The sequence below is a fragment of the Haliotis rubra genome, unplaced genomic scaffold (assembly GCF_003918875.1).
Source record: "Haliotis rubra isolate DU_JTF1 unplaced genomic scaffold, ASM391887v1 Scf1447, whole genome shotgun sequence".
Lineage (NCBI taxonomy): Eukaryota > Metazoa > Mollusca > Gastropoda > Lepetellida > Haliotidae > Haliotis > Haliotis rubra.
The window spans coordinates 81,538-96,263 of NW_025765389.1; the positions used below are offsets into that span (position 1 = coordinate 81,538).

General features: G+C 38.7%; 2 protein-coding genes across 3 annotated transcripts in view; one reads left to right on the plus strand and one right to left on the minus strand.

The window, feature by feature from the left end:
• LOC124269406 (b(0,+)-type amino acid transporter 1-like) overlaps nt 1–14,726 on the plus strand; it is a 65,738-nt gene that overhangs the window by 25,322 nt on the left and 25,690 nt on the right. The window lies entirely within an intron of this gene.
• LOC124269408 (b(0,+)-type amino acid transporter 1-like) lies at nt 8,383–13,807 on the minus strand. The gene is made up of 5 exons (XM_046704414.1): nt 13,739–13,807; nt 12,808–12,904; nt 11,385–11,534; nt 10,563–10,731; nt 8,383–9,551 (listed from the first exon to the last, which is right to left on the minus strand). The coding sequence occupies exons 1-5, from the start codon at nt 13,786–13,788 to the stop codon at nt 9,484–9,486; spliced, it is 534 nt and encodes a 177-aa protein (XP_046560370.1). The 5' UTR covers nt 13,789–13,807; the 3' UTR covers nt 8,383–9,483.

The following is a 14,726-nucleotide window of genomic DNA, read 5'->3' on the forward strand; positions in this document are numbered from 1 at the left end:
GATATGGCTTAATAAAAGAAACAAAAATACAAGATGCGCCTTTATAGGAGGAACAACCCAAAAACTAGGGACAACGGAGAATCTTCAGGTAAGCAATTACAAGCTGGTTAACTAAATATCTACACAATCTATACATTCACTTCCAAACGTATAGGCTTGCCGTTGTATACATAAATGCTTTCATCAAACCATACACAATTGTCCATATACATGCATACACACACAGATATTTACAAGTTCGCATTTGCATAGACTTATTTATAAGGTAATATGAATTATTCATACACATGCAACTTACATGTATCTTCTGCTCACATACTACACACATTACAAGAATGTATGCTACACACATACTACACACATTACAAGAATGTATGCTACACACATACTACACACATTACAAGAATGTATGCTACACACATACTACACCTATTACAAGAATGTATGCTACACACATACACACATTACAAGAATGTAAGCTACACACATGCTACACACATTACAAGAATGTATGCTACACACATACTACACACATTACAAGAATGTATGCTACACACATACTACACACATTACAAGAATGTATGCTACACACATACTACACACATTACAAGAATGTATGCTACACACATACTACACACATTACAAGAATGTATGCTACACACATACACACATTACAAGAATGTATGCTACAACATACATACTACACCTATTACAAGAATGTATGCTACACACTACTACACTATTACAAGAATGTATGCTACTATTACAAGAATACATACACACATTACAAGAATGTATGCTACACATTACAAGAATGTATGCTACACACCTATTACAAGAATGTATGCTACACACACTACATTACTACAACCTATTACAAGAATGTATGCTACACACATACTACACACATTACAAGAAATGTACACACATTGCTACACACATACTACACACATACAAGAATGTATGCTACACACATACTACACACATTACAAGAATGTATGCTACACACATACTACACACATTACAAGAATGTATACTACAAGAATGTACACACATTACAAGAATGTATGCTACACACATACTACACACATTACAAGAATGTACACACATACTACACACATTACAAGAATGTATGCTACACACACATACTACACACACATTACAAGAATGTATGCTACACATTACACATACTGTACACATTACAAGAATGTATGCTACACACATACTACACACATATTACAAGAATGTATGCTACACACATACTACACATATTACAAGAATGTATGCTACAAGAATGTATGCTACACACTTACTACACCTATTACAAGAATGTATGCTACACACATACAAGAATGTATGCACACCTATTACAAGAATGTATGCTACACACATACACACACACATTACAAGAATGTATGCTACACACATACTACACCACATGTATGCTACACACATTACACCTATTACAAGAATGTATGCTACACACACCACACCTATTACAAGAATGTATGCTACACACATACTACACCTATTACAAGAATGTATGCTATTACAAGAATGTAAGCTACACACATGCTACACACATTACAAGAATGTATGCTACACACATACTACTACACCTATTACAAGAATGTGCTACACACATTACATGCTACACACATACATTACATGCTACACATACAAGAATGTATGCTACACACATACTACACCTATTACAAGAATGTATGCTATTACACATACTACACACAAGAATGTATGCTGCATACATACTACACCTATTACAAGAATGTATGCTACACACATACTACACACATTACAAGAATGTATGCTATGCTACATACTACACATATTACAAGAATGTATGCTACACACATATTACATTAAGAATGTATGCTACACACATACTACACACGTTATAAGAATATATGCTACGCACATACTACACCTATTACACGAATGTATCCTACACACATAAGAGTGTATGCTGCATACATGCTACACCTATTACAAGAATGTATGCTACACACATACTACACACATTACAAGAATGTATGCTACACACATACTACACACATTACAAGAATGTATGCTACACACATAGTACACCTATTACAAGAATGTATGCAACGTACATACTACACACATAGTACACAAGTAGTACAAGATTTACAGATTTACATTATCCTCTCTCTCTCAATACGTTCAGTACAAACTTTCAACTTTTATTGTCCCTCAATTTTAGAAATGCTATTCTTCGAAGGAGATATGGCTTCTAACCAAGGATTTTGTTGTACTGTTTATCGTGTAACGTTTCTGTTTTACAGTGGTAACTACTGTTCACATGCATGTGCTACTTTTACAAATCCTATTTAAGACATATACTCAACGTTCATATATTTTGTTATTGCTCTTACAGCTAATATGATGAAAGTTACCTCACTGAACATCAAAGACCATAATACAATCTCTGTTATTAAAAATACAATGACATCAACTGTTTGTAAATTATGTTAAAGCAATTTCAGGGAAGATATATCTAAAAGACCTCTGGGGAATACCTCAAAACTTCAGGAATTATGTATAACCCGAATGAAACAGGCATTTTTTATATTTCCTGCATATCTATAAGATGTTAAACATTTAACGGGTTATATACAATTCTCTGAGGAGACATAGTCCCTGAACTGTTCAGGGATTGTACAAATTCTCTGAGGAGTCATATTCTCTGAACTTGAACCGTTTTATACATAATCACCGATTAGACATACTCTGCAACATAAAAGCGATAGGTGAATATGCATTCCAGCCTGGTTCACGTGTATTTTTAGATTTTTGACATATTTTTGTCTTAATGTTTTCTATATTTATATTTTGTGCATACAGATTAAAACCGGTTATAGACTTGAGACTGTGTTTTGGCCTCTCTATGAGAAACATGGCATCATGATCTTTACATGAACGAAAACCTGGCTCAAGTGATTTTCTACACTTGGTTCAATATTCAGTCGGTCGGCCGAGGCATTGAAAGGAATGTTCCCAGGTGCGGGCACATGCTTTCAATGTCTACGAACTAGCCCGGATATTTTGTCTTTAATTCCACCTGGTGTGATGGCGAACTCAACTTTCTTATGTTTGCACCTAGTTTGATGCTGTCTGGAAGGATGAATAAAACGTTTTCATTGCTGCGTTTAGCCTTGGTATTGTCTTTATTTCCATTTGGGGAGAAAACGGAGACACGGTTTTTGTGATATTTAATTCTTATTGTTTGTTACTAAAGGTTACCTTCACACAAGATAAACACAATTACATTCCTAAAGTAGCTTCATGGTGAGTTCTTACTCACAACATTGTCTTCAATTGAGTCTTGATTGGTGTCATGTTTGACGAGGCACTTGTTTGGGTGGGGCACACAAGCTTTGCTCTGATGTTTTGATCGTAATGCCTAATCCGAGCGTTTTGGAGTGAGACATGGAAGCCAACCAAGTGGCGGAAATTACGACTGAAAGCGCCAATCGTTGATTGGTTGTTTAATCGCATAAGTGAGTGAGATGAGTGAGTCGTGTCAGGTTTAAGCCCCAACAGGTCTTAATCCATGAATGATTGTGACATCTGTGACCCCAATGCAGAGCTTAATACAAACACTTATCAATCGCCCGGGCTATATATACCTAGCAGTCAGATACGAGCATCACGGCACTTGTGCTAAAATTGTTTGACACAACTCATTGTCAGACATCATTGTTGAAGACTTCATTCAAGCCATAGCCTACACACTTTTTAAAGGTCCTGTTTCAAAGCCAGTCCACTTAGCCATCCTGGGACATAGCTTCGTGCGGCGACTTGATCAAGTCTGTCCCCCTCCACGTGGCATCCTCACTTCCGTGCGTGGGATCCTCAGAACCTGGATCTTCTGGACTACCTTCGAAGGGAATATGAACAGTGAGCGGTACACAGATATTCTCGAGGGACATTTACTTCCATCTGCTCACGTGTTCCATGGAAATGTTTGGATTTTCCAGCAGGACAACGACCCAAAACATCGTTCAAAGCATTCACAGGCCTGGTTTGGGACCCAAAATATGACATTATTAGATTGGCCAAGCTATAGCCCTGACCTAAATCCAATAGAAAATGTTTGGGGACTTCTGAAGGAAAGTGTCAATAAGAAAAATCTGACAAATATTGCTGAAATGAAAGAAGACGTGGTCCGATATTGGGACAGCATGGACCACGACTTTCTAACTTCTTTGATCAGTAGTATGCCCCGCTGCATTGAAGCTTGCATTGCTGCCCATGGTGACTTGACAAAATACTAACTTCACCTGTTTTTGAATGTTGAGTGATGTTCTGCTAATATTCACATTTAGTACGTGAGTAATGAGTGAAAAAAATAATAAAATTTACAATCTTTAAATTCTCAATAATTTCTGGTTGTACTGTATATTGACAAACATTTGTTTTGAAAGCTCGCAAGTGTTCACTGGATATAGTATATGTACAAAAAGTGTCATCTTGGAACACATCATACCATATATAACCGCACACAAAGACGAACACGGTCTATAAAAAGAGTTGTGTTAAGCATGAAGCTACGTTACCATTACTGTATGGAAACATGAATAACAGCTACCTATAAAAGTGATTAGAATGAATGCTTTGTGTTTTCATAGTGTAATAAAACCGAAAAGGGAGTGCAATATGCTTCCAGGCAAGATCATGGTAGTTTGCAAACGGTGAAAGTAATCTACGTTATGAAATCTACGTTACCACCTGATATGGAATCTTACAAAATATTACTGGAAATAGAACATTTCGCTTCGTAGTATAGTCAGAGAACCCAGGCAAATAATTTGATAACCTACAACAGTTGCCACTGGTTGCTGTCACATGATCGCAGCACTTCAGTGACATTTCACGAAATTCATATTTTGAAGGGAAACTTCATCTTCATTCGGGTAATTCCCCATGAAACAGGTAAGAATGTTTGTTAATTTACTTCATTGGAGAGATGTAGTGTCAGAATCTTTCAAAACAATTGTTCTACTGTTGAGAATTTCTTCGGTAGAAGCATTTGGAAATGATCACTATATTTGGGTGTCGGTAGCCATCCTTTAAAAACATTGATAGAAGTTGTATTTCGTGAAGCATGTATCAATTGCTTTAATATCACATAGAGTTTTTAGATATATTGATCTTAACCCTAAACGTGATATTTCGATCTCTTAAGAAAAGTGATACATATCTTTCCTCTCAATTTTGTACTCGTTCCTCAAAGTATGGTAACGTAGATTGCAATGAATGAAGTAATACCTTCATAACTATCACATGTTCCGGTAGCTGTTATGAATATTTTATTTATTGCTCATCAAGTAGCAATAATGACTTTCATATATGGTAAGTTGTAAAATGAATCTATATGAGGACGATTATTACGTCCAATGAAGAAGTTTGTAAGGTAACGTAGATTAAAAAATTATCATTGATCATTGTCTTGCTCATTCTGTCAGAATTTGACAGAATGAGCAAGACTCATGCAGAGATCCAGCGGGATTACGGACAAGGGAATAACAAAAAAAGAAGGAATGAATGTTATTCATCTGAACAAGTGTTTTTTGTGCAAATGTGTAATCTACGTTACAAAGGCATTCATCGACAACCTGATCAATAATATTACTTTTTGTAAATGTTGTGTTGTCAGTGAAGTTCATGATATTGACCTCTCAGATGTCGATTCTTTTTGTCGTCTTCTTTTGCGAAAAGAACTTTTGCGTAAAGAACTGTACACTCAACAGAAATATCACGTTTAGGGTTAACAGTATGACATAAAATTACATTTTCAAGAGCTTTGATTTGATAAAGTTTATTGTTATAATGCTAACAAACACAACTGAGTGGAGAAGATGTTACATGTAATGTTGTTTCCATAACGAAACACCACTCTGGGATTAATGACTGAACTATCTCCCTTCAATGTGTTATGCAGCCACCATAAAGAACAGTCACGTAGATTACAACGATCGTGCAGGGTGGTATTGTATGAGATGTGATGGAATTTTTACAAGCTCCCATTGAATGCTACAATTTCTGATTTTCGTTCGTGACACTTTCTTCAATAAAACAGCAACAACAAGTGACAGAAATATTGTCTTTATTTTTTTACGATTTGTGTCTTTCAATTTGGGCATTCTCTGTGAGAATTGGTGGTTACATCAAAAACAACAGTATATAACAGATTCACCGAGTAAATTTCTCTGTGAATCTAGATTAATCCTGGAAGCTGATTACGGTACCGTCAAGGCCATATTTTACGCACGCTTCAAAGAATACGAAGGTGCTTGACTTGTGAGAATAGTTTATGGACGGATTAACATTTCTCCAGGTTTGGTGCCAACACTGGCAAATACGCATGTTAAGAGTTACTAATCATTTTCGAACATTGAAGACAGGATGTTAACGTTGTTAAGTCCACTGCAAGGTTTATAGTAAAACGTGTGATTTTTATGTTTGCATAATTTGTAGTAAATTTGGTATAGACAGGCCAAGCCACGGGATAATCGTTTCGGTAAATTAGGAGAGACAATTATTTGAGTGAAATGTGACGTGAAGCTTGTTGACATGTAAAATTTATGGTGAAGATCCGGGTTAGAATCGGTCTTCAGTAACCCATGCTTGTCGTAAGAGGCTACTTACGGGACCAGGTGGTTAGACTCGCTGACTTGGTTGACACATGTCATCGCATCCCAATTGCGTATATCGATGTTCATGCTGTTGATCACTGGGTTGTCAGACTCGATTATTTACAGACCGGTGTAATATTGCTGAGTGCTGCGTAAAACTAAACTCAACCAGTCAGTTTTTGTGAAGTTTGTGCATTGTTCTCACATATAGGTTCATATGGATTACATTGCCAGTAATAGAAAACAAACACAGAAATCTACAAATATTGTAAAGTTGACCTGAGGAACCACATGTTCCGATTTCGTTTTTGAAAAAAAATTTAAGTTCGTTTTATAGGTCCTTGTAACATTCGTCGTACGGTTTGTTAATAGTCCATTATAGAGTGTATTGTTAAGTTCATTGTAGAGCTCGTCGTTAGTTCACAGTAAAGTGCGTTTTAAAGTCCATGCCATGGTCCGTTGTGAAGTTAATTGTAAAGTTGATAGTAAAGTCAGTTTCAAATTGTTAATTGTCTGATACCAGTGATGGAGGAATAGAGGTATCAGGTTCCAGGATGTTGAGTTCAGCCAGGTCTTCAGACACAAGATCGTCACTGCTAGTAATATCCAATTATCCGAGATAAGCCACGGCATCTTCCCAGGGCACATTGTCATAAGCCGTGGTGGCCACTTCTGAAGGGAGATATTGTTTGTACAGAGACGATCGACATTGTTGTCCCCCTCCAGTGGTCTATACTGTATCAATATTGACCAAGTATACGGTTAGCTACCTGACACAGGTATGTATTAGCCCTAAAACATCACTGTTTACCCTATACGCTATAGAAGTGCCCTGTTTCATCAGCACTGTCGCTATGTATGGGATACAAACACACTTAAACCACATGATGGTAATCTTATATACAATATTTCAACAGTGTCCCGTGTCCCTTCTGCAAGCGCTTGGTATCGTGTAAAGCAAAACACTCCAGAATTAAGTAAATGTTCAGTAACATGTATGTTTAGTTCATTATGGGGTAAAGCATTCATCATCCATAGATGACATAGTTCGAATCCCCACATGATCGTTATATTAGTATTGCTAAAAGCGGCGAAAAGCCATTTTGTCACAATCCGGACATACATATAGTGTTTCCACCAAACAATATTTGATGCACAATGACCACTTCATACAATGGTGTGAGTGACGGGTGAGGTCAATCGTGCATGTGTTGTCAATGATTGTCAATGACCGCTTCATAAATGTTCACCTTAATTTTGCCTTTCACGCCACATGACACTTCTTTTGGCAGATAATGGAGACTGGTTATTCTCTAACGTCAATTTAATGTTAGACGTAACATGGGAGCTTATGGGATACTAGTGTTTCTGGTTCCATGTCTGAGTGACACGGTATATAGACAGATTCATGATATGCACCACACAGAGATCTACGCCTGTCGTGAATCTTTACATTTCTGTTCAGGTATAAGTTTGCCCTGAAGATCTAGAGGTCATGTTTACAATGCCTTCGACCAAGTCACTTCATGGCATGGGTACTACGTTCATTCCACGTTTTAACTGCACTGGGTATCACTTGCACATTTCTTTTTGTTTGCTCTTGGTGTAACGTGCATCCTTATCTTCTTTCTACCGGGTATTACGCGCCTCTGCATTTTGACGACACCTGTTCCTGACAGGAATACCCAAACTCAAACACTTGCTCAAGAGTTTAACTCGTTTTAATCTGTAGTGTACATAAAGTAAGAAAAGAGAAAAAGGGTATGAATAAAATATGACAACTCTAAATAACGATGTCACCCTTCCATGGTTGTTTCTTGTATCAAACGTCAGAGAATTGTTACAAAAATTCATCTTCTTTTATCGTCTACATATTACTGTTTATATGTCTAATCGGGAAAGGTGTGTAGTCCGGAAAAGGAAACAGAACATGTCTCATTACAGAATTTGTATAATATAAAATGTTCAGGGAATGTGTTTTTTCGTGGATTTTTTATAATAAAGGATTAAATGAAATGCCTGTGTCGCTAAGGGAATATACATCAATCCTTAAACTGTTTAGGTGTATGCATATTCCCTGCTTCAACAAGGAGTTTTCAATTTTTTAGATTACTTTAACATAGTATACAAATAATTCACCACTTTTGTACATACAAAGATGCTCTCTGATGTTTCAAAAGTTAACAGTGGACAATAATAGCAACAAAACATGTTTACTGTATGAACTTGAAAATGTGAAGGGTTTTGTTTTAAAAATAATTTTAACACATGCATATGAACTTGTAAGCATCACTGTATATTATGAACGTGATAGACTATGTACAGCAAAATGCTAGATCATATCCGAGACGCCATAGCTACTTCTAAGACGAACAGTACTAAATTTAAGAGCAAAAAGAAGAAGAACGTTTCTTTTGTATGCCCTTAAAAATTGAAAGAACTATTGTATAATCTGATTTGTCTATTTAGTCATCACTCGTTCTTTATAAAGTTTGTAAAAAGTGGATTTTTTTGTAGAGAGATACCGGTTCAATGATTTTGTAAATACATGACACGGTGTGACGTCAGGGTGCCTTAGAAATATATTACTACACTCTTTGTGCGATAAATAGAATCTGACACTCGTGTACCATAAACTGTTTATACGCCTTTCGGAAGCCTCAAGTCATCCCCTCACAGACCATCCACGTTTGTGTGAGATGCGTGACGGTAGGCCAGCAACGAAGAGGATGCTCACATTGCTTGAGTATTTTTGTGTCCAAAATGTCTTCGTATTCTGGTTATATGAGAGATATGGTGAGTTTGTTCAGGACGTGTCCACATATGTACTTGGTGCGACCTCCATCAGCAGCTGAAGATACATCTCTATCTTTTCTGTAAACAAAATAATTGAGAGGTTTGTATATGATCAGTAGATAATGAGTCCCATGACGAATTGTGTCTATTCTATGAACAACTATGTTACAAAGTAAGCATCTTCATGGCCACCAGTGTTGCTCCACTTCTTGCTTCTCCGTTTCATTGCATATAGACCGGATTAGCAAAATAAATAACAATTTGGCCATGACGTTTCACTTAACCATCAGGGAAATCTGATATCATGTAATAATGGTCAAACAACCAATAGCCTTCCACAAATTTACCCACATCAACTAAAACTAAAAGTCGGTGACACCGACTCATCTGTGTCATATTTAGATGTTTGCATAATAAGTTAGTCTGTCCACAAGACTGCATTATGACAAGAAGGATAACTTGTGGTTTCCTTTCTCGGAGCAATATTGCAGCAGCTCCTGCCTTTTGTGTCACAACGTTCGAGACACAGTGGAGCCTGCTGTTTCTACAAACCTTTCATGGATCGTCCTGCCCCAGTGTTGTTTGATCAAGGTTAAGAAAATAAATCAACAAAGCTTTCCAAAAGTATTTGCGAAGAGGTGGGGGACATTTCCATGTTTGACCAAAACGTAGTGAGACTTGCAGCATTTCTGCCCCTTTGTCCCGCTTAACAAGTACATTGCCTTTGGATTTGTTTGCTACAGGTTCCACCCGTGGGACAGGAGGCGCTCATCTTTTCCCGAACACTATTTCCTACCTATTCACAAACACATTTTTATAATGTACAATGAACTCTACCAGCTTCTACCAGATTCCTAATGATTTTGCAATGGTTTTTGTCATGTGTATTATTTGAAATGAGATTCTTACCATCAACTGACTTTCAAAATGAATTGATAATTAACGTATTTTCAACATATTCACAAGGGTACATTATATTTCACGTTAATCTTTACGATGTTGATATGGCAGAGTGAATCTACTGAATTAGAACGGCATGGTCGCGAATGAACGTTCGATAAAAGTACAATCCTACTATCCTATACGTACCAAACCATTTTGGTTTTAAGTTGAAGTGGATGAGTGGGAAATAGATGACGAGGCCACCAACAACGAAAGCGGCAGCATACAGCAGCTCAACCCGGGGATTATCTACAATAGGTGCAACAACCAGGAACAGACACCACAGCATGAAGATGATGGGGATGAGGATTGGAACCTGAAAGAAGAAGTGAGATGGATTTAACGCACATATTTATCATTTATCGCGACATGTTAACTAGGCATTTGAGATTTGTGGAGGTGATGAATGTTAGGATGTTTATCAAAGGCCATGCGTATGTTGCTGACAAACTTGGAAACATAATCAGGATATAAAGGAGGCTCCTGTCTCATTGACGCAGCTCTGGTGCCTAGGTCATCTTCACATGTTTTCAGCTACATTTTTTCAAACCTTTCCTCAACTAATTTATAAGGGATGTATGCAGATGTTGTGTTCGGTGCCGAACCCTAACACCCCGAATTGCAAGAAGACTCCACACGCTTGTCAGACGCTCTAACGTGACATCACCTTGACATTCATGAACATTTGATATCCTCTTATATATCAGACACACTACAATAACACCACTCTGAACACTCATTAGAGGAAAAGCTTTCATCCTAGGCAGACAATTCAAGGTTGATGTGAAGGACACTACAATAACATCAGCCTCGACATCCAAAGTCTTCAAGAGATATCCTCAGGGAATGTATTCGGTTCATTCGTAGTAATACTTTTAAGGTAGCATTTGTCTGCCTCGAATGATAACAATCGAACACTTTTCAGACGGAGATATAAAGTTTCAACTTCAGGAGTGTGTATGGTATCACCTTTATTCGTTTCGGGTCCTCCTTTATTTTAAACCGGAGTACAATACAACATAGAGCACAGGCACAGTAGAAGACCCAGCTGGTGAAGCTGAGGAACGTGATGAGGCTGGTGATGGTCCCCTGTAGCACCATGAAGATAGCGATCAGCACCTGCAGCCAAGCATCAACACATGACATTTGCTGATATTACTTTGAGTGAGATACACTTCATAGTATAGGTAATATTTAAATCTCAAAGTGACAAGAACAAACTGTAGATTCCAGTAATTTATAGTCATTAACGTAGCAGTATGATTAGCATTGAGGCAATTAAAAACAGACCATACGGTTAAAAGTCAAACATATTAAGACAACCATTGATAATGTCATATGAATGTTAGTCACGAAGTTCTCCAATACTGAACCATGTTCCACTGCAATAGGTTTTAGCTGTAGTTAAAAAAATCCAAAATGTTTCAAATTAAGTTGATTGTCCTGCATATAGATTGTCATATTTATGTCATAACTGGTTATGATAGTTGGTAGTCGTTCAGAAAGAGATGTATAAGATGTATACATTTTACTCAGAGGCAAAAGTTTCCGTGATTGATTTTTTTCATTAGTAATCTTGTGAATATATTTTTGGTCTTTTTCGATTTGCACGAAATGTGCAAGAAGGTTGACATAATCCAGAAAAATTGGCAGCAATGCTCACAACCACACAATCAAATTTTTCCCCACTAAATCCATTGTTAAGAAGGCAGAAAAAAACAAGTTCGACACGGCATGCCTCGGGGAAAATGACAGTTCTCGGTATGCTTCAGTCTGGTACCTCGCAGGTGCTCGTCGCATAAACACACCATTACGGCGACAGTTCCAGCTAAATAATAAACTTATAGATAAAGTTACCCACCGGTAACGACCCCACAGAGACCGATGGAATAGACCCATGCCCCTCCGTCACAAGTTCCAGCCAGTAACCCTTACAGCCTGTACCAGACCTGGCAACAGAGGGTTATCGGCAAGAACAGTTCGACGACACCTACGCGTCTACGGCTGCCAATTCTGACGCCAGAACATTGACGTCGATGTCTTCAGTGGAGCAGACAACACGTCACATGAGTGGAGAAGAGCCCTCTTCTCCGATGAGTCACGTTCCTTTCTTTACGCACAGGTGAACGTTACATTTGGCCATTTGTTTTGGAAGTGGACGCGGGTGGGGTGGGGTCACAGTTGTACGTGAATGTGTACACCATTGTGGTAGACACTATCATCATTGTATTGGATAACATCCCAAGTAGGTACACATGGTATGTGTCTCTATACCTCTACATTTATTCATGCTATTTGCTATTGGTTGAAGCCTGTGTGGTCTGCCTGTCGCAGATGTGGCTGTGCATAGCTAGGTAATTGGTGACACAAAACAGCATTTATTCCTACTTACGTGACAAATAATTGTTGGCATGGGCGTGTACCTCTTCACGCTGATAAATGACAGAAACTCCCACCAATTCCCATCACGGGCTGCAGCAAACTGTATTCTGAGACGCAGGAAGAGTAAAGATAGTGAAACATTTTATTTTCACAGTTACTCCATCAACTGACAATTCCCAAATGTAGCAAAATATGTTAAACATGTAGCCTTACCGATATCTTCGTGAAGGTATATCAACAAAATCATTCAAGTATCAATGTTCTTTTCGTTAAAACGTTGTATGTTATCACCGCAGTGGACAGGTTTGTGTGGCGTGACGGCCATGAGCAGACCTTTGCTTTAACACAGTATTTTATAAAAGTGACTGCAGCCGAGTAATTCAGGCATGGTGTATGCTCAGTGAACGGGTTGTCCCAACTCGCATTAGTGTCGAGTTGTGCCCATTGTAGATACTTTGCAGATACTGCGCACGACCTCTTAATGGGGGGCGTGTGTGCGTGCGTGCGTGTGCGTGCGCGTGCGTGCGTGCGTGTGTGTGTGTGTGTGTGTGTGCCTAGTGGCTGAAGCGTTCGATCGTCATGCCGAAGACCGGGGTTCGATTCCCTACATGGGTATAATGTGTGAAAGCCATTTCTGGCGTCACCCGCCGTGATATTGCTTGAATATTGCTAAAAGCGGCGTAAAAGTAAACTCACTCTTTCTTAATAAGTATAAATTGGACCATATCACCCTGTCCACAAATTTGTTCCTCATTTTTCCCCCTCATCATCAGAATCAGATATCTGCTAGGGAATGCTTACCATTTTCGCAAACAATCCCCTGGTGTCATCACTGATTTTCTCTTGAAAGTTAACTCGTATCTCCACAAATTGTTTTGTGGGGCGTTGATATCACACTGTCATACTGGCTGATATTAGCTATGTACTAATGTACTACTCACCTAGAAGCTGTTCCTATTCCACCGTTAGCGCTGCCGTACACTGACATCATGACGCAGATCGGGATAATCCAGGAGGCCGGACCCAGGACCCTGTTTCCCCAAGTCTGATGGAAACAGTAAGTTAGGTTTAAAAAAATTGAACCGTGTTTCATTCATGTCACGCTGTGTCAGCTTGATGTGTGAAGAACGCCCTAGGAGACGCAGGTCTTGGTCCTTTACCACTTTGGTGAAAGCCACGTATATGGTTTGTTTGTTTGTTTGTTGGTTGGGTTGTTGTTTAGCGTCGCACTCACCAATATTCCAGCTATATGACGGCGGTCTGTATATATCGAGTCTGGGCATCGACGTTATTTGGATACAATGACATGTGCCAACCAAGTGAGCGAGCTTGATCTCCCTCTTACAACAAGCATGGGTTACTGAAGACCAATTCTAAACCGGATGTTCACGGGTCACGTATATTGTATTGGTTGAGCTGAAGTGAGTACTATGGGCCATACTGCGTTCTGAACAGGGCTCCGTTTATGTCTGAAGTGACATCTTCGAAATCAAAGAGAACAAATGTGACAAATTTCGTAACGTGATGAAGGTTTGCTGGGGTTTGAATCCAGAACCATGGCTTCCTGGCACGTTTAAGGGACGCAACTCGTGGACCAGAAGACCACTGCCCACCCGTGTGCAGGTTGTGCACAAACAAAACGAGTGGACATTCACGACTTCGTGTCGTCATTAGCAAACATCCTAACTTGTCAGACAACCAATATCAAGTTGTGATCAACATCACTGTTGATGCATCCCACCTTTCAATATATGTACCTGCGCGACGGCCGTCGATTGATACATCTCGTCACGGGTCATGACAGCAAGGTAGGAGATGTTGGTGAGGATGTAGACAACGCCGACTATCGACACACCGATGATACTCGACAGTGGTCCGTTTCTGGCAGTTGAGAACAATGATTAGATACAGGAAATTATATCCAGTATA